Source organism: Ranitomeya variabilis, chromosome 1 (genome assembly GCF_051348905.1).
Source record: "Ranitomeya variabilis isolate aRanVar5 chromosome 1, aRanVar5.hap1, whole genome shotgun sequence".
Classification (NCBI taxonomy): domain Eukaryota; kingdom Metazoa; phylum Chordata; class Amphibia; order Anura; family Dendrobatidae; genus Ranitomeya; species Ranitomeya variabilis.
The window spans coordinates 1,117,858,451-1,117,884,733 of record NC_135232.1 but is presented as its reverse complement, the minus strand read 5'-3'; the positions used below and the strand labels follow the sequence as shown (position 1 = coordinate 1,117,884,733).

At 46.3% G+C, this 26,283-nt stretch overlaps 1 protein-coding gene across 1 annotated transcript in view; it reads right to left on the bottom strand.

Annotated features, from left to right (window-relative positions):
- Positions 1 to 12,150, bottom strand: part of ATOH8 (atonal bHLH transcription factor 8) — a 62,005-nt gene extending 49,855 nt beyond the window's left edge. The window contains exon 1 of the mRNA XM_077280223.1: positions 11,245 to 12,150. Within this exon, the coding sequence (XP_077136338.1) occupies positions 11,245 to 11,778 (534 nt within the window). The 5' untranslated portion in view covers positions 11,779 to 12,150. The remainder of the gene's footprint in view (positions 1 to 11,244) is intronic.
- Positions 12,151 to 26,283: the final 14,133 nt, after the last annotated feature.

Below are 26,283 nucleotides of genomic sequence, written 5' to 3'. Positions count from 1 at the left end.
TCTATCTCCAGAAAAGAACTCTGGAATAGGAATTCTAGGTTCAGACATGGGAGTGTGAACAACAAAATCCTGTATGTTTTGAACTTTTGCCGCGAGATTACTCAGGCTGGAAGCCAAACTCTGGACATCCATGTTAAACAGCTAATATCAGAGCCATTCAAGGGTTAAGAGGAGGTAAGAAGCAGCTAGACAGCAATTAAGGGCTAGGCAGCAAAACTCTGAAGGAAAAAAAAAAAAAAATTCCCTTAAACACTTCTTTTTCTCCTGCTTCAGCCCAAACAATTAATACTTTGTGGGCCGGCTATACTGTCATGAATCCCAATGGCTAGGGATAGCAAGGGACAAGCAAAGTAATACAAAATATCGGACGAACTCTAGGGTGATGGAACCTGGGCTGACCGCTGCCCTACGCCTGACAAACGCAACTAGAGATAGCCAGGGAGCGTGCCTACGTTGGTTCTAGACGCCACGCACCAGCCTAAGAGCTAACTAGTACTGCAGAGAAAATAAAGACCTCACTTGCCTCCAGAGGAATGAACCCCAAAAGGTATAGTTGCCCCCCACATGTATTGACGGTGAAATGAGAGGAAGGCACACACATAGAGATGATATATATAGGTTCAGCAAATTGAGGCCCGCTGTAAACTAGAAAGCAGAACGATACAAAAGGGGTCTGAGCGGTCAGCAAAAAACCCTAATAAAAAAACCATCCTGAGATTACAAGAACCCATGTGCCAACTCATGGCACATGGGGAGAACCTCAGTCCACTAGAGCTACCAGCTAGCATAGAGACATAATAAGCAAGCTGGACAAAAAAACCAACAACTGAAAATCAGCACTTAGCTTATCCTGAAAGATCTGGGAGCAGGTAGGCAGGAACCAAACAGAGCACATCTGAATACATTGATAGCCGGCAAGGGAATGACAGAAAGGCCAGGTAAAATAGGAAACACCCAGCCTCTGATGGACAGGTGGAAACCAAAGGCCGCAACCCACCAAAGTCACCCAGTACCAGCAGTAACCACCAGAGGGAGCCCACAAACAGAATCCACAACACCTGTGTGAGTTTGAGAAGCCACGAAGATACCGAGAAAGGGATTTACATTTTCCAGGAGCACCTCCAGGACCCCAAAGCAAGGAGAAGACAACGTTTCACGGAGCTGGCAGAAAGCCATGCACACCACTGTACTAGACTGTTGGGGGCCCCCCGGGACTGGATCTGAGTCCCCAACATCACCGTGAGTTTGTTCCTGTTTTTTGCACATGTTAGGGCCTAGCGTAGGCTTCAGCAGTCAGTACATGGGAGCCTTGTGGCCTGCTTAGTAAAGGCCAGGGAGGTTATACGTAGAGTAGCATCATTATTGATTTATTGTTTGCATTTACTTGTGTGACGTATGTTGATTCTGTAATAGTTGGAGCACTGTGCTATTTTACGGACAAGCTAAAGAATATAACTCTTGTAAATTATCTTTTGCCATTACATACCCCTGTTTGCATCCTGTTTACATCTTCCTCATCCACGTCATTCCTTGCCTTCCAATAAATCTACCCTTTGTTGTTTGCACCTCATCTTGTGTACGGTAGTCTTCCTGCACCGTGGTGGTCCCCGACCATCGCTTCAATGGCGTGGGTGAGGGGACGATCAGGGTTTAACAGGAGCATAGTAGGGTCGGACATCAGGCCTCTCTACCTTCAAGAGTACCCCCGGGACTGGGATAGATAGGGTCTCAGTTCTAGGAACAGTCTGAGACCCCCTTTCTTACCGAAGACCGTCACAGCGTGACAGTAAGTCCACCTGCAAATTCTAGAATGAGCAGAAGTTCAAAAGAGCAAAATACAGGTTGTACCCAATCCAAACCCACAAATCATTGCTCGGACTATAAGGACAGACAATTAGGAGTCACAGATGAAATTATCCATATAGTCAATATCTTAGATAAAAGTCAAAAGTCCTATAGATTGTAAGCTTGTGGGCAGGGCCCTCACTCCTATTGGTATCTATTTTGAACTGTGATTTTTGTTATGCTGTAACATCTATTGTCTGTACAAGTCCCCTCTATAATTTGTAAAGCGCTGCGGAATATGTTGGCGCTATACAAATAAAATTATTATTAAAAGTCCTTAAAGGAGTTGTCCATTTTTTTTCTTCTTTAAATGCATGAATTTTTGACTCAAGATTACATGTTGAAATTAGGTTTCATTAAATTGTTGCAGCCTTCCTGTTGGGAGAAAAGTGAGTTAAAGGGAACCTGTCACCACATTTTTGGAAGATGGGATAAAAATAGCGTTAAATAGGGGCAGAGGTGGGCGTTACATTAGTGTGTTTGTTATGCGTTTATTACCCACCTAAGTTGCCGAAATACCTTTGCAAAGTCTCCGTTTTCGCCTGTCAATCAGGCTGGTCTGGTCAAAAGGGCGTCTTGTCTTCCCCCAGATTTTGCGTAGTTTTCCGTTGGTGGCGTAGTGGTGTGCGCATGCCCAAGGTCCCGAATCCTCTGCCAGGGGATTTAAAAGAGCGCGCTGTTCGTTATTTCATTGGTGGTCGGTGGGCGCGGCCATCTTCCTTTGGCCGCGCGTGCGCAGAAGCGGCGCTCTGCTGGCCGCGGCTTCAGGAAAATGGCCGCCGCAATATCAATCTGCGCACGCGCGGCATCCCGCGGCCATTTTCCTGAAGCCGCGGCCAGCAGAGCGCCGCTTCTGCGCACGCGCGGCCAAAGGAAGATGGCCGCGCCCACCGACCACCAATGAAATAACGAACAGCGCGCTCTTTTAAATCCCCTGGCAGAGGATTCGGGACCTTGGGCATGCGCACACCACTACGCCACCAACGGAAAACTACGCAAAATCTGGGGGAAGACAAGACGCCCTTTTGACCAGACCAGCCTGATTGACAGGCGAAAACGGAGACTTTGCAAAGGTATTTCGGCAACTTAGGTGGGTAATAAACGCATAACAAACACACTAATGTAACGCCCACCTCTGCCCCTATTTAACGCTATTTTTATCCCATCTTGCAAAAACGTGGTGACAGGTTCCCTTTAACTAGGATTCCATCTGTAAGCTTGTTCTGATAATCCAATGGGAGAGTTTTTAACTACTATTTTATTTTAACTTTTTTTTTAGCTACTCTCGGCTGATTTATGACCACAGACCACATCAAGGTTGAATATGCAAGGAAACAAAGAGCCTGTAGTGTGCACATTTTTTTATGAAATCAAATTGCAAGAATGTTTATTTCATCCCTAAATACATCTATTTAATAAAAAAAAATTGTTCTCATTGGTGCACAACCCCGTTAACGCCCATAATACAATAGATTAAAGTTGGAAAGTTGGCCATAACCTTTCTGGATTCTATCTTCAGGATTGGCCAACCATGTGATATACAGTAGGTACGGAAAGTATTCAGACCCCTTTAGAATTTTCACTCTTTGTTTCATTGCAGCCATTTGGTAAATTCAAAAAAGTTCATTTTTTTCTCATTAATGTACACTCTCCACCCCATCTTGACTGAAAAAAACCAGAAATGTAGAAATTTTTGCAAATTTAATAAAAAAGAAAAACTGAAATATCACATGGTCATAAGTATTCAGACCTTTTGCTCAGACACTCATATTTAAGTCACATGTTGTCCATTTCCTTGTGATCCTCCTTGAGATGGTTCTCCTCCTTCAGTGGAGCCGAGCTGTGTTTAATTAAACTGATAGGACTTGATTTGGAAAGGCGCACACCTGTCTATATGAGACCTCACAGCTCACAGTGCATGTCAGACCAAATGAGAATCATGAGGTCAAAGTAACTGGCCAAGGCGCTCAGAGACAGAATTGTGGCAAGGCACAGATCTGGCCAAGGTTAGAACAGAATTTCTGCAGGACTCAAGGTTCCTAAGAGCACAGTGGGCACCATAATCCTCAAATGGAAGACTTTGGGACCAACAGAAGTCTTCCTAGACCTGGCCGTCCAGCCGAACAGAGCAATCGTGGGAGAAGAGCCTTGGTGAGAGAGCTAAAGAAGAACCCAAAGATCACTGTGGCTGAGCTCCAAAGATGCAGTAGGGAGATAGGAGAAAGTTGCACAAAGTCAACTATCACTGCAGCCCTCCACCAGTCAGGCCTTTATGGCAGAGCGTCCCGACGGAAGCCTCTCCTCAGTGCAAGACATATGAAAGCCGCATAGAGTTTGCTAAAAACACATGAAGGACTCCCAGACTATGAGAAATAAGATTCTCTGGTCTGATGAGATGAAGATAGATCTTTTTGGTGATAATTCTAAGCAGTATGTGTGGAGAAAACCAGGCACTGCTCATCACCTGCCCAATACAATCCCAACAGTGAAACATGGTGGTGACAACATCATGCTATGGGGGTGTTTTTCAGCTGCAGGGACAGGACGACTGGTTGTCATTGAAGGAAAAGTGAATGCGGCCAAGTACAGAGATGTCCTGGATGAAAACCTCTTCCAGAGTGCTCTGGACCTCAGTCTTGGCCGAAAGTTCACCTTCCAACAAGAAAATGACCCTAAGCACACGGGTAAAATAAGAAAGGAGTGGCTTCAGAACAACTCTGTGACCATTCCTGACTGGCTCAGCCAGAGCCCTGACCTAGACCCAATTGAGCATCTCTGGAGAGACCTGAAAATGGCTGTCCACCAACGTTCACCATCCAACCTGACGGAACTGGAGAGGATCTGAAAGGAAGAATGGCAGAGGATCCCCAAATCCAGGGGTGAAAAACTTGCATCATTGCCAAGAAGACTCATGGCTGTACTAGCCTCAATACTGAGCAAAGGGTCTGAATACTTATGACCATGTGATATTTCAGTTTTTCCTTTTTAATAAATTTGCAAACATTTAGGAATGTAGAACTACATTCCTGATTTTTTTCAGTCCAGATGGGGTGCAGAGTGTACATTAATGAGAAAAAAAATAACTTTATTGAATTTACCAAATGGCTGCAATGAAACAAAGAGTGAAAATTTTAAAGGGGTCTGAATACTTTTCGTACCCACTGTATATGGGACCTTCCCCCGATGTCAAAGGAGAAAATCATGCAGTTGGAATTGAAAAAAGTGGCTTCTAGAGGAGTCTGGAGGCCGCTTTCTCCTCTCTCCCCATAGAAAACACTTGAACGCTTGTATAGTAAAGTCAGCTGTAGGCAAAAAGTGTCTTCAGCCAACGGCTACGTCATGTGTATAGCTGGTGCCATATCTCCTAACCTGCCAAGGAGCTATGCCTAATTTAGTGGAACTCCGATGCCTAGGGCTATTATTTTCTTATAAGGGCTGGTTAGGACGTGTTCATAAATCATCTTAGTCTGTACACTATTTCACTTTGCAAATAGTTTAACTCACCTCTGGGTCTAATTATGATGTCTGCAATGATGGCTACATGAGTTATTACATAAAACCGTCAACCTCTAGTTTTTCAAACAGCGACCCCGCAGGCAGATCGGAGTATAGCAGCCCAATATATCACGGCTGAGTCTTTAATACCTAGACACAACTTGATGTAGAGGCACCATTGTCCCCCTATGACTCAAAAATGGTATTTGACAAAGGATTGGTCAAGATTTAGTAGCTGATTCCATGAAGATCCATTACAGAAACCATAACCTGGAATGTTCCCAGATAGTTTTGGAGAAAGATGACGCCCATGGAATTCCAAAATATAATCTATTGCATGCACATGCACATATCATATAAGTCCATAGCATTAATTTATAATAAAATATTAATGGATTGAGCGCTGTGGGGTCAGTAACCGCTTCCAGATGACAAGTCAGCTTATTGTTTAGTCTAATCTTCTATTTATCCCAAAATCAGTTCCTGCGCGAACAGACAGAACAATGGACTCAAACGCCAACCAGATCTCACATCGAAACGTTCCCGGAGAAGAAGAAATCAGCTATTCAAAAACAGTCACGGACTAAGTTTTGGTTTCTGTTACTGATTAAGGTGAAAAATCCCCATATTAAATAAATGTGAAAAGAAGAAAGAGGAAAAATTGACTGTCAGATATTAGGAGGGCTGTGTGACAACCCATGGGGTATCTGCAATAGAGGAAACATGGGGGTGTCCAGAAAAAAGGGTTAGAAGGACGCCACTATGCACGTGGCTAAAAGGAAACAGGGGTGGGTTCCCTCTGGGATCCTTGGGGGTGGGACTTTATTCCTATCCAGTAGCGTAGCTACTGAGGGGGCCATCACCCAAGGCCCGGTGCTCAGAGGGGGCCCACCCCGAGCTACGCTACTGTAACTGCATCGGCGTACACAGCACATTCAGTTACATTCTACGGCAGAGCAGGGAGAATCCATAACCCTGCTCTGCCGCCCGGCTACTATGGGGCCCCTGAGCAGGCGGTTAGGGGCCCGATGCCAGCAGTGGGCCCCTCACCCATCATCGCAGGTTCAACTTCAACTGTATCGGCATCTAGCCGATACAGCTGACTACATCGATGAGAGGAGCCTTACGCTCCCTCTCCCATCATCCCCCTCTCAGCGTCTGACGTCACCGACGCACTCACTGAGAGGTGGTCGAGATGACACTACTACTCGGCGCCCGCTGTCCGGAGATGTGCGGGAGCTCGGAGCAGCGGAGGAACCAGGAGGAAGAGAAGTGAGCATTGGATTAATTTTTTTTCATGGAGGTGTATATACTATACAGGCTGCCTATGGGGGGATGTATTATACTATGTAAACAGGCTGCCTATGGGGGTGCATCATGCCATAGAAGCTGCCTATGGTGGTGCATTATACTATACAGGCTGCCTGTGGGGGTGTAATATACTATACAGGCTGCCTATGGGGTGTAATATACTATACAGACTGCCTATGGGGTGTAATATACTATACAGGCTGCCTATGGGGGTGTAATATACTATACAGGATGCCTATGGGGGTGTAATATACTATATATGCTGCCAATGGGGGTGTAATATACCATACAGGCTGCCTATGGGGGTGTAATATACTATATAGGCGGCCTATGGGGGTGCATTATACTATGTATACAGGCTGCCTATTGTTTTCACCCATAGGAATGGGTAACTGCAAAAACGTGGCAAAAACCTGTTACCTGTGTTTTTTTGCTGCGTTTTTGGTGCAAAAACCTCAGGAGGTTGCATCATGGGGGGGAACTAAATGTTATCAGCATGCACAAGAGACAACAAAACGCAGCAAAACCTACTTTTTGTAAGCAGCTTCTTTACTGCTAAGGGAGCAGGTTTTGCCTGTAGGAAAAAAATGCAACGTGTGAACACAGCCGAGTATCTACGTGATGTATCCTTACCTCCCACTATCTTCTTACCACATCATGCTGTTTTCTCATAAAAAGCAAATATTGAAATAACCGAGAACAAATTGTCCCAATATTTCATGAAGACACAACCTGGCAGCCCCTCGTGCACCGTCCATGAAAACAGCAGCAATGAACATTACTGACAACTTCTGAATGATGGCACCATGTAGACCCTAGAAGAGGATTGATTGGGCGCAGGTGCACCCGCTAATCACCCCCTTCCATATCCCAGTAGAAGATTGTGATTGTACATGTTTCACCATCATTGCAGCCTCTACAGAAGCCATCACCCAACTTTCCCAGAATCCTGGTAATGCATCAAACAAGGAGGCAAGCATATAGGATCACTGATTATTTGGGGCTCTCGAAAAAAAATGAGTGACAACCCGTCTTATGGATGTAAAACAACTTTCCCAGAAACTGATATAATTAGGAAAAAGCATATTTTTGAACTGTAAATAAACTTTGAAAAAGTTCTAGCCGCTGTTTAATAGTTTGTATTGCTGGGGGGTCCCAGTCCTGGAACATGGGGGGTTTGTGCACATAGAGTTTTTTTCTCTTTGGGAAGAGTCAGACGCCCGTTTAACTTGGACGAGGATCACAACGTAATGCTTGGACGGGCTGTCGACCAGTCTGAGCATTGCGTTGTGATCCTCGTCCGTCTGACTCTTCCCTTCCTTTGAGCAATCGGTGGGGGTCTTAGAACCCAGATCCCTACTGATCAGAGCATCATGTCAAAACTTTTTTTGACAGTTTACTTCCACTTGACAAAGGAGAATTTAGTATTTATAGGCAGCTCAGTGGCTCAGTGGTTAGTACTGTGACCTTGCAACGCAGGGGTCCGATCCCACCAGGGACAACATCTGTAAGGAGTTTGTATGTTCTCCCCGTGTTTCGTGGGTTTCCTCCGGGTTCTCCGGTTTCCTCCCACATTCCAAATATATACTGATAGGGAATGTAGATTGTGAGCCCCATCGGGGACAGCGATAATGATGATTGTATAGTGCTGCAGAATTAATGGCGCCATATAAGTGAATAAAAAAAATAATAAACTTTCTATTAACACAAGATATGAATGATCACTTCCAGGGTCTGAAAAGTGAACTGAACGTAGGACATATGAAATAAATCAAACATGACTTGTGCTCCAAAACCACACAAGGCGGGAACTTAAAAGGAACCATTCACCAGGTTTTTCCCCATATCAAGTACTGCCACCACTAATCTGGAATGCTGTAAAAAAAAGACCCCAATCCTGTCTGCAGAACCCAAAAAATAGCAGACAGGGCGGTCCGGTCCATTGGGCGTCTCAAGTTTTGTTCCGGCGACTCGTCTCTTCTCACGATCACAATCCTCCTTCCTTGCTTCTTGTGGATGAGGTGTCCCCCATCCCCATCGAGCTCCTGCACAGGGGTACTTCGCTCAGTCCTGCCGAGGGCAGAGCAGCATACAGTAGTGCGCATGCGCCAGGAAAAGCTGAAGAGCATCCTGCTGAGGGCAGAGCAGCATACTGTAGTGTGCATGCGCCAGGAAAGGCCGAAGAGCATCCTGCCGAGGGCAGAGCAGCATACTGTAGTGTGCATGCGCCAGGAAAGGCCGAAGAGCATCCTGCCGAAGGCAGAGCAGCATATGGTAGTGCGCATGCGCCAGGAAAGGCCAAAGAGGATCCTGCCGAAGGCAGAGCAGCATACGGTAGTGCGCATGCGCCAGGAAAAGCTGAAGAGCATCCTGCTGAGGGCAGAGCAGCATACTGTTGTGCGCATGCGCCAGGAAAGGCCGAAGAGCATCCTGCCAAGAGCAGAGCAGCATACGGTAGTGCGCATGCACAAGGAAAGGCCAAGAACGTCCTGCCGAGGGCAGAGCTCCATACGGTAGTGCGCATGAGCCAGGAAAGCCAGAAGAGCGTCCTGCCTAGGGCAGAGCAGCATACGGTAGTGCGCATGCGCCAGGAAAGGCCGAAGAGCATCCTGCCGAGGGCAGAGCAGCATACGGTAGTGCGCATGCGCCAGGAAAGGCCGAAGAGCATCCTGCCAAGGGCGGAGCAGCATACGGTAGTGCGCATGCGCCAGGAAAGGCCAAGAGCATCCTGCCGAGGGCAGAGTAGCATACGGGAGTGCGCATGCGCCAGGAAAGCCCGAAGAGCGTCCTGTCGAGGGCAGAGCATCATACGGTAGTGCGCATGCGCCAGGAAAGGCCAAGACCATCCTGCCGAGGGCAGAGCAGCATACGGTAGTGCGCATGAACCAGGAAAAGCCGAAGAGCACCGATGACCCTGAAGTAAAGCTGGCGCATGCGCACTACAGTATGCTGCTCTGCCCTCAGTAGGTCAGATAGATGTACGTCTGTGCAGGAGCGCGATGAGGGACACTATGTGGGTGACGAAGGACGCATCATCCAGACGAAGCAGGGAAGGAGGATGATGATTGTAAGAAGAGAGGAGGCGCCCGATCAGGCCCTGAGATGCCCACTGGACTGGACCCGGCCCAGTCTGTAAGAATAATAAAAGTTATTTTTGGGGGATCCGCAGACTGGATTGAGATGTAATGGTGGTGGCCGTGCTTTATATGGGAGACACCAGGTGACAGGTTCCCTTTAAATTTGCCAAACACAACTCTTCACCATCTAGCAGGATAGCAAAGTTATCAGACCGTGCCCGTAGCACATTGACAAGTTTGTTCCCATGCAGGACCATGGCCCAACAGAGAAAAGCTGCCGCCAGCTGGAGACCACCAATAATGAAGACTCCATGGCTTAGAAGAGTCAAGGAGAATGGGAACCTATAAAGACGTCCTACAATCATAGGTTTATTATTTATTATGAATCAACGCAGAACAGAAATTAATCTGCAACCGGACACAAGCATGAAGGCCGTGTACCACCTGCTGGAATTGTAAGTCACACCACACTCTGCCTGTCAGAGACTGGAGTCCGAGCTCCGCACCATCTGCTCCCCATCAGGTTGTCAGTGTCAGCGCCATACACAGAAAGTGCCGGCACCGGGATCAAGTTATCTCCCACCATGACAGATGAACAGTGACCTCTGCTCCCCGTCACCGCTCTCAGTAGGGGCCCTCACTGTGGGACTATAGGACCAGGGTCTATGATGGGACAGTACATCTGATTAACATATCATCCAATACCTGCCCTTTCTTACAAGTTCCTAACTAGTGTGCCATACAGGAAAATTGGGGGGTAACCGGTCACTAGAAAAGGGCCAAAGTCTTAGGTCATATATACCTTTAAAGGGGTTGTCTAGTATTAGAAAATAAGGTCTGGAATGGCGCCACTCTTGCCTATAGGCCACAACTGGTATTGCAGCTCTATCTTCTCTCTATTTATATAATTATTATTCTTATTACCAAAGCAATTTTCTAAATGCAAAATTATTCCGGTTGCTGCGAAACGACTAAGCATACGCATTATCATAGACAACCCGATTTCCGAAATGAACGGTAAACCTTATAAAAATCCCAAAAAATAAAACCGGAGCACGTCCTATTGGTTGGAGATCAGCGGTCCATTATTAACCATTGCATGACCCACATCTATGGACGCCCTCTAACGCTGGCACCGTTACCTTGCTCACAGAGACGTCTGCGGTCTGACCAGCAGAGTTCAGACGGGCACATAACAAGAGACGGTGCCAGGTTTGGGGCTTTTTTTTGCCTTCCCGGTGACCATTGGTCACATTTCTGTGTATCGGGAGGGACGCCCTGATATCTATTTGGACCTACCATTTATTAACCCTCCGCGCCCTGGTGGATTGTAAGCTCTGCAGTATTGCTTATACCTAGATCGGTAAGAATAGTGCCGCACTATAGTGCACCACATACATTCACACAGACATTAGAGCGCAAGCTCTGCGGTCAATCAGACTGATGTGCAGCATACATGTCATTCACAGCCATGACACACATGATGGGGGGCTGTCATTAGAGGGGGGGTCCATACCTGCTTCCTGAGCGCCTCAAAGGCGGCGCTGATGGTGTGCACCCTGGTCCTCTCCCTGGCATTGGCCAGCAGCCTCCTGGTCTGCTGGATGGCTTTGATCTCTGCAGTCTCCCCCAGCCTCTTCCTAGGAGATGCACAGGGCTCAGGACTGTTGTCCTCGTAAGTCACTGACAAGTAGGAGGTCTCTGGGGGTCGGTGACATACCACCACCCTGGACTCCAACCCTGGAGCAGCAGAAGGAGGCATTAACCCCTTTTGCCCTGGAAGCACCCCACCACTCAAGTCCAAGGCATCTTCCTCAGCCACCACAACCCTCCTGTCCATCACAGAAGGAGCAGACTGCTCTTGTCCTGGTGTAGACTCCCCCTTGACCTGAGGATGATGATGATGATCATGACCACCCAAGTCCACATTAAAAGTTTGGTAGCCATTGACCTTCTTGAGGAGCTCCCTGTTCTTCCTCTTCAGCCTCTTGATATCCTTGAGGCAGTGACTGTTCCATTGGGGATCGTGCAGGATCTGGAGGTTCCTCATAGTTGGGGAGCAGCAGCAGTGATGATGATGAGGAGGATGATGATGAGGAGGAGCAGGATGATGGGGCTCCTGTGCTGTGGGCAGTCACAGTGTCACTCGCTGTCCCTGCAGCATGTCTGCGGAGTGCACACTGAGCTCCCCATCTGTGTTTGTTTAGCCTCAGCTTACACAGAAGCCCCTGTTAGTGAGATCAGTCAGCATGCCGCCTGCTCCTCAGCCAGGGAGGCTTTCCAGCCCTGCGAGCCGCACAGATGAGCTGCTCTTTAAAGGGGCAGGAAGCCTTTTTCTTCCCTCTCTCCCTCTCCTGAACAGCTGGGCTGCCAATCCCCTCTTTGTTCTGGGGATGGTGAATAAGCTGCTTCCTTTAGAACTGAGGAATCCCGGGGAAATGATACGTGATATTATTATTCTGCAGCCACCCTTTCACTGCCGGAGCCTGAAGCTGGAAGAGTTGTAGAGCAGTCTGCAGAGATGAAATATGCTGGAGAGTGTGAGAGGCAGGGGCATCACTCAGGGCTGGGGGGCACCAAGTCACTGACTGGGGGCATCAGAGCTACTCACTGTCTATGTACAGCATGGCCTGGAGCAGTGGGGAGATATATATATATATATATATATAGATATATATATATAGATATATATATATAACAAGTGGCTGGAAGAGCAGTGATGGCATTACTTGCAAGTGTAGAAGTGATGTCAGCCCATAACTGGAGAGCAGTGATGTCACTTGTTACATCATTCTGGAGAGCAGTGATGTCATCCCATGTTTAGAGCGCAGTGATGTCACCTCTTACCTAATTCTGCTCTGCGCCTGTCAACCTTTCAATCCAGACAGTATTGATGTCATCTCATATCTATACAGTTACAATATTCCATATCTTAAGAGCAGTGATGTCACTTGTTACATAATTCTGGAGAGCTGTGATGTCACTTGTTACATAATTCTGGAGAGCAGTGATGTCACTTATTACATAATTCTGGAGAGCAGTGATGTCACTTGTTACATAATTCCGGAGAGCTGTGATGTCACTTGTTACATAATTCTGGAGAGCAGTGATGTCACTTATTACATAATTCTGGAGAGCAGTGATGTCACTTATTACATAATTCTGGAGAGCAGTGATGTCACTTGTTACATAATTCCGGAGAGCTGTGATGTCACTTGTTACATAATTCTGGAGAGCAGTGATGTCACTTATTACATAATTCTGGAGAGCAGTGATGTCACTTATTACATAATTCTGGAGAGCAGTGATGTCACTTGTTACATAATTTTGGAGAGCAGTGATGTCACTTATTACATAATTCTGGAGAGCAGTGATGTCACTTATTACATAATTCTTGAGAGCAGTGATGTCACTTATTACATCATTCTGGAGAGCAGTGATGTCACTTATTGCATAATTCTGGAGAGCAGTGATGTCACTTATTACATCATTCTGGAGAGCAGTGATGTCACTTATTGCATAATTCTGGAGAGCAGTGATGTCACTTGTTACATAATTTTGGAGAGCAGTGATGTCACTTATTACATAATTTTGGAGAGCAGTGATGTCACTTATTACATAATTTTGGAGAGCAGTAATGTCCATTCATACATAGTTCTGGAGAGCAGTGATGTCACTTATTACATAATTCTGGAGAGCAGTGATGTCACCTCTTACATAATTCTGGAGAGCAGTGATGTCACTTATTACATAATTCTGGAGAGCAGTGATGTCACCTCTTACATAATTCTTGAGAGCAGTGATGTCACTTATTACATAATTCTGGAGAGCAGTGATGTCACTTATTACATAATTCTTGAGAGCAGTGATGTCACTTGATACATGATTCTGGAGAGCAGTGATGTCACTTATTACATAATTTTGGACAGCAGTGATGTCACTTGTTACATAATTCTGGAGAGCAGTGATGTCACCTCTTACATAATTCTGGAGAGCAGTGATGTCACTTGTTACATAATTCTGGAGAGCAGTGATGTCACATCTTACATAATTCTGAAGCAGTGATGTCACCTATTACATAATTTTGGAGAGCAGTGATGTCACCTCTTGCATAATTCTGGAGAGCAGTGATGTCACTTGTTACATAATTCTGGAGAGCAGTGATGTCACCTCTTACATAATTCTGGAGAGCTGTGATGTCACCTCTTACATAATTCTGGAGAGCAGTGATGTCACTTGTTACATAATTCTGGAGAGCAGTGATGTCACCTCTTACATAATTCTGGAGAGCAGTGATGTCACTTGTTACATAATTCTGGAGAGCAGTGATGTCACCTCTTACATAATTTTGGAGAGCAGTGATGTCACTTGTTACATAATTCTGGAGAGCAGTGATGTCACTTGATACATGATTCTGGAGAGCAGTGATGTTACTTGTTACCTAGTTCTGGAGAGCAGTGATGTCACTTGTTACCTAGTTCTGGAGAGCAGTGATGTCACTTGTTACATAATTCTGGAGAGCAGTGATGTCACCTCTTACATAATTCTGGAGAGCAGTGATGTCACTTATTACATAATTCTGGAGAGCAGTGATGTCACTTGTTACATAATTCTGGAGAGCAGTGATGTCACTTGTTACATAATTCTGGAGAGCAGTGATGTCACTTGATACATGATTCTGGAGAGCAGTGATGTCACTTGTTACCTACTTCTGGAGAGCAGTGATGTCACTTGTTACCTACTTCTGGAGAGCAGTGATGTCACTTGTTACCTACTTCTGGAGAGCAGTGATGTCACTTGTTACCTACTTCTGGAGAGCAGTGATGTTACTTGTTACATAATTCTTTTAAACACTGCTTTATTATCAACAGAAATTTGGGAAAAATTTAACAAAACGTTCTAAAACACTTAAAGAGTTAATTATTATTTTTCATAAATAATAATCATCATCATTTTAATTTATATATCACCAACCTATTCCGTAGCACTTTACATTTTAGAGGGGACTCGCACTGACAGGGACATTACAGAATAACACAAAGCTCAGATACCAAATAAATTAATAATACAAGTAATTTTTATTTAATAAATCAATAATCTACTTGAAAATAAGCAAGTTTGTAATAAATCTTATCAGAAAAATCTGCTTCTCGCTCCTCATCTGATGATTCATTTTGAAAATTCCCAATTCAAGGATAAAATATGTATTCAGTGACGACAGATTGTTACATTAGTGAGATAGGAGATGACAGTTGGTGCTGATAAGATTCTATGCAGACGGGAGGGTGGAGCTCTGATTCTAGCTCTTCCCCTCTCCATGGAATATTATAAGCACCAACTATCTCAGTAATGGGAAAACCTGGCTTCACTGAATATAAATTTTACGCGTGAATTGACAATATTGAAAACAAATCATCGGTCCAGGAGGAGAAAGAAGCGAATTTCACTGATAAGATTTATGACAAAGTTGCTTATTTTCAAGTGTATTATTGATTTATCAAATAAAAAACGCTTTAAGGGATCCTAGCCATAGAGTGCAGACTGCGCCCCAATTAGTGTGCAGCCCCCGGGCAGGGGCCTGGGCGAGGAGCACTGACCATACGACTTCCCGATAGATAACATTATGTAGCATTTTTTATTGGCCCAAGACTAGATGATATAGAGGCCTCAGTCACATTTGGGCCCTGGTCTGAGGGGCCCCATGGTGCCTCTGCCAGGTAGGATGACAGCAGTACTATAAATAGGACACGAGGGTTAGGGGGGCCCATTATAGATTTTGGATTGGGTCCTAGAAGCGTCAGGTTCGGCCTCTGCTTCTCCCGGGGCTGCTGCTTATAATAACCACATAGCGCTATAATATTCACATCATTTCATGGTTCTGGAAGCTCCGGAACTAAGAACTGCAGGAAGAACAAAGCTGTTGTCGTGACAACCACAGCCAATCATTTACTGTAAGCAATCACCATGCCTGACCTTGTAGGTTAACTGTTAGTGATCCAAAATAAACGGGTAAGAAAATCGCTAAAATAGCAATCGCATTTGATAAAGGCGGCCATGGTGACCTTGTAGATTAACTGTTAGTGATCCAAAATAAACGGGTAAGAAAATCGCTAAAATAGCCATCGCGTTTGATAAAGGCGACCAAAAATCGCCTTTCATAGTCCCTTTAATGTTATCAGGTTACCGGTGAAGGCAATAAACATTCTAGAACTGTGTTAGGGAATTGCATTTAAGCAATTCCCTAACATTATTATATAGTGAGGCTCCATTAAGCTATATTTTACCATCCAAACATGGAATATTTAATTGATAAACAGGAAAAATAACGAATAATTTATGAAAGTCAAAGGCCGGAGGAAAAAAAAAAGGTGAATCTCTATCCCAGGAGCTCTATCCCTGAGAAATGCAGCTCTGAAAGCCTGAATGAGACGCAGTATGGCGGCTGCTGGTGATTTGGAGGTGGTGAATGATAGCAATTGGCAATGATGTGACTCCAACAGTGACCACAAGAGGGCAGCAGAGAGAGGACAAAGCACTCTAAGAAAGTTCAAAAAGTGGACATTTTAACTGTTTGAGAGCCAGCATTTTATTTCTTGTCTTCTTCAGCTTAGGGGTTCGTGTGCAAAGAGTTCAAAAAAAAATTCGGCTTTAAAGACTAACACTGAAATAAACTTATTTTGGCAATTTTTTTATACCAGAATTCTTGCACAAAACAGTTCGAAATGATGCAAACAATTTTGCATTTTTATGCTTATGCTTTATCAACTTTTTGGGTAAATTATGTCAGCAATGTGCTCGGACAGGTTCACATTTCTGGCGTTGGTGCTCGGCAGCTGCAAATGCGCCAAATTCAGGCCCCCGCCTCTTAATGAATTTGAGTCTATGAATTTTGCCTAATTATTATTTGTACTTTTTGGGGGTATGTAATATGACCCTATGGGATCATTAACAAACCTTTGTGGGACATTTGCAATTTATTTATTTTATTCCATTCTAAGACACCAATTGGCATCACCAGGAAAAGCAACCCGCTATGGAGTTAGTGGATGCAATAATGTAACATCCCTGGTGGTCTAGGGTACTGAAGCAGTTAATGCTAATATCTTCACTGATTTAAGTTAGTGAACACATTAATATAATGGCTAGGGTAATGAAGTGGTTAATGCCTACATCCCCAGTTATCTAAATTAACTAATACAATTTTGTAACGTCCCTGGTGGTCTAGGGTAATGAAGTGGTTAATACCATCATACCCATGTTTCTAAATCAGTGAATGTCTAATATAATGTCCCTAGTGGTCTAGGGTACTGGTGGTCTAGGGTACTGAAGTGGTTAATGCCAACATACCCAGTGTTCTAAATTAGTGAATGCATTAATGTAACGTCCCTGGTGGTCTAGGGTACTGAAGTGGTTAATGCCAACATACCCAGTGTTCTAAATTAGTGAATGCATTAATGTAACATCCCTGGTGGTCTAGGGTACTGAAGTGGTTAATGCCAACATACCCAGTGATCTAAATTAGTGAATGCATTAATGTAACATCCCTGGTGGTCTAGGGTACTGAAGTGGTTAATGCCAACACACTCAGTGATCTAAATCAGCGAATGCATTATTGTAACGTCCCTGGTGGTCTAGGGTACTGAAGTGGTTAATGCCAACATACCCAGTGATCTAAATTAGTGAATGCATTAATGTAACCTCCCTGGTGGTCTAGGGTACTGAAGTGGTTAATGCCAACATACCCAGTGATCTAAATTAGTGAATGCATTAATGTAACATCCCTAGTGGTCTAGGGTACTGAAGTGGTTAATGCCAACAATACCCAGTGATCTAAATCAGTGAATGCATTATTGTAACGTCCCTGGTGGTCTGGGGTACTGAAGTGGTTAATGCCAACATACCCAGTGATCTAAATTAGTGAATGCATTAATGTAACATCCCTGGTGGTCTAGGGTACTGAAGTGGTTAATGCCAACATACCCAGTGTTCTAAATTAGTGAATGCATTAATGTAACATCCCTGGTGGTCTAGGGTACTGAAGTGGTTAATGCCAACATACCCAGTGATCTAAGTTAGTGAATGCATTAATGTAACATCCCTGGTGGTCTAGGGTACTGAAGTGGTTAATGCCAACATACCCAGTGTTCTAAATTAGTGAATGCATTAATGTAACATCCCTGGTGGTCTAGGGTACTGAAGTGGTTAATGCCAACACACCCAGTGATCTAAATCAGTGAATGCATCATTGTAACGTCCCTGGTGGTCTAGGGTACTGAAGTGGTTAATGCCAACATACCCAGTGATCTAAATCAGTGAATGCATTAATGTAACATCCCTGGTGGTCTAGGGTACTGAAGTGGTTAATGCCAACAATACCCAGTGATCTAAATCAGTGAATGCATTATTGTAACGTCCCTGGTGGTCTGGGGTACTGAAGTGGTTAATGCCAACATACCCAGTGATCTAAATTAGTGAATGCATTAATGTAACATCCCTGGTGGTCTAGGGTACTGAAGTGGTTAATGCCAACATACCCAGTGTTCTAAATTAGTGAATGCATTAATGTAACATCCCTGGTGGTCTAGGGTACTGAAGTGGTTAATGCCAACATACCCAGTGATCTAAGTTAGTGAATGCATTAATGTAACATCCCTGGTGGTCTAGGGTACTGAAGTGGTTAATGCCAACATACCCAGTGTTCTAAATTAGTGAATGCATTAATGTAACATCCCTGGTGGTCTAGGGTACTGAAGTGGTTAATGCCAACACACCCAGTGATCTAAATCAGTGAATGCATCATTGTAACGTCCCTGGTGGTCTAGGGTACTGAAGTGGTTAATGCCAACATACCCAGTGATCTAAATCAGTGAATGCATTAATGTAACGTCCCTGGTGGTCTAGGGTACTGAAGTGGTTAATGCCAACATACCCAGTGATCTAAATTAGTGAATGCATTAATGTAACGTCCCTGGTCGTCTAGGGTACTGAAGTGGTTAATGCCAACATACCCAGTGATCTAAATTTAGTGAATGCATTATTGTAACGTCCCTGGTGGTCTAGGGTACTGACTGTTGATGGTTAATACCAACAACCCTAATTAATGAATGCATTACTGAAGTGATTAATACTAACATTACTAGTGATCGATATCAGTGATATTATTTCTGGTACATTCCTGGTTGTCTAGGGATGTGGAACGTTTAATAGCCTCTTCCCTGGTGGTCAAGGGTACAACATGGTGGCATCTTATGCAACGTTCATTATAGGTGAGTGGGAAAATGCTGATGACATGATGACGAGCAGGAACATCAATATTCATTACATGGAGGTTCTGATGGCTCAGGCTGGTGCGGCACATGGATGTTCGGCCATAAAGCTTCTGACCATACAGTAACACATCTGGGAAGGAGCCTCACACCCAGAAAAAATTGCAGTTAATTATTCTGAAATAACGTGACACATTGCGTCTGGCCGAGCAGAGGAACAGCTGCGCTCCTCAAGGAATGCTGATCATCAGATGGGTCCAAACTCCAGGAAGGTCTCAGTGAGGTCGGAGGGAAACACGTGTGGACTCCATGTCCCACCATGTGATGTAACCCAAGAGAGCTGGTGGCATAGCTCTTGGTGGACATGACATTAGGGGACGTTCTATCTGTCCGAGCACGATCACGATGGGCAGTAACCTTCATGATGATCTTCATGAATAGCGGAAATTGTATCATTAGATGCCATTATGTAGTCCGGTCAGTGGTGGTCCTAAATGTAACACCTCCCACAATGTCCATGTTAGTACAAAGCTTCAAATGGAGCAGATCTGCGGCTTACCTCACATCTATAAGAAGCCATTACCATACCTTACACATCACATGGAAATATAGAAAGAATGGAAACGACAAATCACCATTAGGCCCCACACCAGTAGCGTAGCTACCGGGGGGGGGCAGAGGGGGCCCCGCGCTCTGAGGGGTCCACCCGGAGCTACGCTACTGTAACTGTATCGGCACGCGCAGAGTGCCGATACAGTTACATTCTGCGGCAGAGCAGTGGGCCCCTCACCTGTCATCGGAAAGCCAGCTGTACCAGCATTTAGCCGATACAGCTGATCACATTGATGGGAGAAGAAGGGCTATGCTCCTTCTCCCATCATCCCCTGTCAGTGTCTGACATCATCGACCGTTGTCAGGAGATGAGCTGGCGCTCAGAGCTGCGGAGGAACCAGGAAGAAGAAAGGTGAATATTTATTTATATTTTATGATGCTGCCTTATACTACAGGGTCTGCCTATAGGGGTGCTGCCTTATACTACAGGGTCTGCCTATAGGGGTGCTGCTTTATACTACAGGGTCTGTCTATGGGGTGCTGCTTTATACTACAGGGTCTGCCTATAGGGGAGCTGCCTTACACTACAGGGTCTGCCTATAGGGGTGCTGCTTTATACTACAGGGTCTGCCTATGGGGGTGTTGCGTTATACTACAGGGTTTGCCTATAGGAGTGCTGCCTTATACTACATGGTCTGCCTAAATGGTGCTGCCTTAGATTACAGGGTCTGCCTATAGGGGTGCTGCTTTATACTAGAGTCTGCCTATAGGGGTGCTGATTTATACTACAGGGTTTGCCTATAGGGGTTCTGCTTTATACTACAGGGTCTGCCTATGGGGTGCTGCCTTATACTACAGGGTTTGCCTATAGGGGTACTGCCGTACACTACAGGGTCTGCCTATCGGATGCTGCCTTATACTACAGGGTCTGGTTATAGGGGTACTGCCTTATACTACAGGGTCTGCCTATAGGGGTGCTGCTTTATACTACAGAGTCTGTCTATGGGGGCTGCCTTATACTACAGGGTCTGCCTATAGGGGTGCTGCTTTATGCTACAGGGTCTGCCTATGGGGTGCTGCCTTATACTACAGGGTCTGCCTATAGGGGTGCTGCTTTATACTACAGGGTATGCCTATGGGGGTGTTGCCTTATACTACAGGGTCTGCCTATAGGGGTGCTGTTATGATCCTAGTGGCAAGGATCGCAGGACGGACTAGCTAAGTAACTGAACAGATGACTAGCTCTGGGGAGGTGGTAACTAGATTGACCGCAACCTGATCCTATCCGCAAACAACTATAAGTAGCCGTGGAACGTTACCTGAAAATCCTAGACGTCTCTTCACGGCCTGAGAAACTGACTATTCCTGGAGGGAAAGAAAGTCCTCTCTTGCCTCAGTGGAATGACCCCAAAGATATAGAATAGCCCCCCACAAATATTAACGGTGAGTTAAGGGGAAAGCACAAACACAGAGATGAAATCAGATTTAGCAAATGAGGCCCGCTAATACTAGATAGCAGAAAATAGGAAGGAATCTGTGCGGTCAATAAAAAACCCTATTCAAAATATCCACGCAGAGATTGCTCGAGCCCCCGCACCAACTAACGGTGCGGGGGAAGCAACTCCGTACCCCAGAGCTTACCAGCAACAAGAAATCACATATTAGCAAGCTGGACTAGACTCATCTTACACAGAAATCATATTGCAGGCAGATGAGCAAAAAATATTCAAACAGAACTTAGCTTATCCTGAAGAGGCAGAAAACGAGATAATCAGGAGTAATCAGAATAGCACTGAATACATTGACAGCCGGCAACAAGTGGAAGTGAAGCAGAGCTAAATAGGAACCTCCCTGGTGAATAACGAGGCAGCTGATCCAGCCAGACCCGCAGGATAATAAACCAAACCACCAGGGGGAGCCAAAAAACCAAAGTCACACAATACCATCTGTGACCACAAGAGGGAGCCTGAAAATGGAGTTCACAACAGGGTGCTGCCTTATACTACAGGATCTGCCTAAGGGGTGCTGCCTTATACTGCAGGGTCTGCCTATAGGGGTGATGCTTTGTACTACAGTGTCTGCCTATGGGGTGCTGCCTTATACTACAGGGTCTGCCTATAGTGGTGCTGCCTTATACTACAGGGTCTGCTTATAGGGGTGCTGCCTTATACTACAGGGTCTGCCTATAGGGGTGCTGCTTTATACTAGAGTCTGGCTATAGGGGTGCTGCTTTATAGTACAAGGTTTGCCTATAGGGGTGCTGCTTTATACTACAGAGTCTGCCTATGGGGGCTGCCTTATACTACAGGGTCTGCCTATAGGGGTGCTGCTTTATGCTACAGGGTCTGCCTATGAGATGCTGCCTTATACTACAGGGTCTGCCTACAGGGGTGCTGCTTTATACTACAGGGTCTGCCTATGGGGGTGTTGCCTTATACTACAGGGTCTGCCTATAGGGGTGCTGCCTTATACTACAGGATCTGCCTAAGGGGTGCTGCCTAATACTGCAGGGTCTGCCTATAGGGGTGATGTTTTGCACTACAGTGTCTGCCTATGGGGTGCTGCCTTATACTACAGGGTCTGCCTATAGGGGTGCTGTCTTATACTACAGGGTCTGCTTATAGGGGTGCTGCCTTATACTACAGGGTCTGCCTATAGGGGTGCTGCTTTATACTAGAGTCTGGCTATAGGGGTGCTGCTTTATAGTACAAGGTTTGCCTATAGGGGTGCTGCTTTATACTACAGAGTCTGCCTATGGGGGCTGCCTTATACTACAGGGTCTGCCTATAGGGGTGCTGCTTTATGCTACAGGGTCTGCCTATGAGATGCTGCCTTATACTACAGGGTCTGCCTACAGGGGTGCTGCTTTATACTACAGGGTCTGCCTATGGGGGTGTTGCCTTATACTACAGGGTCTGCCTATAGGGGTGCTGCCTTATACTACAGGGTCTGCCTAAGGGGTGCTGCCTTAGATTACAGGGTCTGCCTATGGGGGTGCTGTCTTATACTACAGGGTCTGCCTGTGGGGTGCTGCCTTATACTACAGGGTCTGTCTATGAGGGTGCTGCCGTATACTACAGGGTCTGCCTGGGGGTGCTGCCTTATACTACAGGGTCTGCCTAATGGGGTGCTGCCTTATACTTCAGGGTCTGCCTAAGGGGTGCTGCCTTATACTACCCTTATACTACAGAGTTTGCCTTGTGCTATAGAGTCTGGCTATGGGGGTGCATTATACAATATAGAGTAGGCCTATGGGGAGTGCATTATACTATATGGAGGCTTATGGGGAGAGCATTATACCATATGGAGGCTTATGGGGAGTGCATTATACTACATTTAGGATGATCTGGTGCATTATACTATATGGAGGCTATCTAGAGGGGCATCATACAGTGTGGAGATTACAGTGAGGGGGCCATAGTACAGTGTGGGGATTACAGTGAAGGGGCTATCATACAGTTTGGAGGCTACTAAGAGGTCAGTATACTGTGTGGGTGGTACTATACAGTGAGGGGGCATTATACTGTGTATAAGAGAGCATCATACTGTGTAGAGGGGAGCTGTACAGGGGGGGAGACTCGGGACATTATTAAATGTAAAGAGGACACATATTGTTATAGGGGAACTCAGGTTACTGTGACTGTCAAAGGGGCACACAGGGCAATATTACTTTCTAGGGGGCAAAATGTGGGTACTGTTTTCTAGGGCACTTGCACCCGGCATTACTATATTATAGAGGGGTGCCTTAGAATTTAGAGGGCACAGAGAACCACACAGTAGGTACAGTAATAGGGACACATACGGCAGCAGCGGTTCAGTATTGGGGTATTAGGTGCAGTAATAGGGACACATACGGCAGCAGTGGCTCAGTATAGGGGTATCAGGTGCAGTAATACGGACACATACGGCAGCAGTGGCTCAGTATTGGGGTATCAGGGGCAGTAATAGGGACACATACGGCAGCAGCGGCTCAGTATTGGGGTATCAGGGGCAGTAATAGGGACACATATGGCAGCAGTGGCTCAGTATTGGGGTATCAGGTGCAGTAATAGGGACACATACGGCAGCAGCGGCTCAGTATTGGAGTATCAGGGGCAGTAATAGGGACACATACGGCAGCAGCGGCTCAGTATTGGGGTATCAGGTGCAGTAATAGGGACACATACGGCAGCAGCGGCTCAGTATTGGGGTATCAGGTGCAGTAATAGGGACACATACGGCAGCAGCGGCTCAGTATTGGGGTATCAGGTGCAGTAATAGGGACACATATGGCAGCAGTGGCTCAGTATTGGGGTATCAGGTGCAGTAATAGGGACACATACGGCAGCAGCGGCTCAGTATTGGGGTATCAGGGGCAGTAATAGGGACACATATGGCAGCAGCGGCTCAGTATTGAGGTATCAGGGGCAGTAATAGGGACACATACGGCAGCAGTGGCTCAGTATTGGGGTATCAGGTGCAGTAATAGGGACACATATGGCAGCAGCGGCTCAGTATTGGGGTATCAGGTGCAGTAATAGTGACATATACGGCAGCAGCAGCTCAGTATTGAGGTATCAGGTGCAGTAACAGGGACACATACCGCAGCAGCGGCTCAGTATTGGGGTATCAGGGGCAGTAATAGGGACACATACGGCAGCAGCGGCTCAGTATTGGGGTATCAGGTGCAGTAATAGGGACATGCAGCGCCCCAGAGTCCTGGTCGTTGCAGTGCTGTGGCTCCGCCACTAAGGGGAGCTATGGTACGTCTGATGGCACTGAAGGAGTTCATCTGATCAGGTATCACAGACACCAATACATTTCACAGTCGGGCCTCCGGGGGGAGCTAAGGGTTCTATTCACTAGGCCACTCCCCACCATAGTGGGTAAACTGGGGGTCAGGCAGGAAGTTAGATTAGAAAGCTGACTGGGTTGGAACCAGGCAACACCTTGTGGCAGAGGGTGTTGTGGGGGAAGATACAGTAGGGTCTCTGTCAGGGGTGGGATCCTGACAGAGGCTTGGCAACTTGAACGAACGTAACGGGACCGTGCCTGCTCAGCATAGCGGCGGTGCCCAAGGAAGGACTAGAAGCGAGATAGATTGTGCTGAGTGAGAAACGAGATCACGCAAAAGGAGAAATACCAGTAGGGGTCGTGCTGTAAGACCGAGGCAACATCCTACTGAGGCGCACTACCGGTGGCCGGAATAGGGACACATATGGCAGCAGCGGCTCAGTATTGGGGTATCAGCAGGATGAGGAGTTTGTGCAGGTTGGGAGTAGATGGTGATGGCTGGAATATGAGAAGTGAAATGTGTCTTTGTTGTATTCTCTGCAGACGAGTTGTAGCTGGAGAAGTTGTCATGTCGGTCTGGGCCAGATGGAAAAGACGGGAAAAATGAACGATTCCATCAGAAAGGACGTCGGCAGTAAGTCATTATCTGTAACTGTGCTGTGATCTCTTACATGTTCTGTAGGACTGGTATCTACCACTGACCACTACCACTACCACTGACCATATGGCGGTAATATCCATGTTGGTCTTTATATAGAGATTATCTTCAGTTACAGCGCAGTCATCTGCTGAGGTTCTCCTCCACTATTAGGGGGCGTCATCGAGTTGTAATCAAGGTTACCTGGTTAGGGGCCCACTCAGAAGCTTCGCCCTCCCTGAACCAAAACCCTAGCTACACCCCTGCTCCACACCAAAGCTTCAAATGGGGTTCACACAACATCTATCTTCAGTAGAAAACAAGAAATGTATTAGTGCAGCGCCCCAGAGTCCTGGTCGTTGCAGTACTGACGCTCCGCCACTAAGGGGAGTGGTGGTACGTCTGATGGCACTAAAGGAGTTCACCTGACCAGGTATCACAGTCACACATTACACTTCACACTCCGGCCACCAGGGGGAGCAAAGGGTTCTATGTATTAGGCCACTCCTCACACTCTGGTAAAACTGGGGGTTGGATAGGAAGTTAGGGAGAAGCTGACTGGGTTTTGCCCAGGTAACATCTAGTGAGAGAGAGAGTTGCTTGGGAAGATTCAGGGGGGTCCCTGTCAGGGGTGGGATCCTGACAGAGGCCTAGCACAGGACAGATCGTTACGGAGCCGTGCCTGCACCTCATTGCGGCGGCATCTTAAGAAAGGACACGAAGCGAAGTATATTGTGGAGAAGTGAGAAATGAGATCACAGCACAAAGGCAAAAGAACCAGAAGGAGTCGTGCCCCGAGATCGGCAACATCCTACTGAGGCGCGTAGCCGGCGGCCGGAACGCCGAGGAAGTAATAGACTCTACGCATTACTTTGAACCAACGGCAGGGCAGTTAACTCTAGGTTGGCTGTCTCACCTTTACACCTAATGAAGACAACGGAGGCAATTGTGGGGGAGGGGCGTCTCTAGGGTCCCTATAAAATAACTCCAGGCCTACCCCGTCATACCGGTGCGTCCTATCCATATCATCTGGGGGACGGAGAGAAAGAACAGAAACATACACGACAGTTGTGAGGACTATCCCGTGGTGCTCAGCAGGGAAGTACTACAACACCCAGGCGCATACCTCCCAACCGTCCCGGATCCCGCGGGACTGTTCTGATTTTGACAGTCAGCCCCGGGATCCCGGGAGGGACATTATTTGTCCCGCACTGGTTGGGAGGTGTACATATCACCCAGTCCCTGAGCCCCTGCACCCGCCCGCAGACTAGAGAACTGCAGCATATTGGCTGCTCTGTGCGCACAGGCTCAGGACCTGTGATGAAGT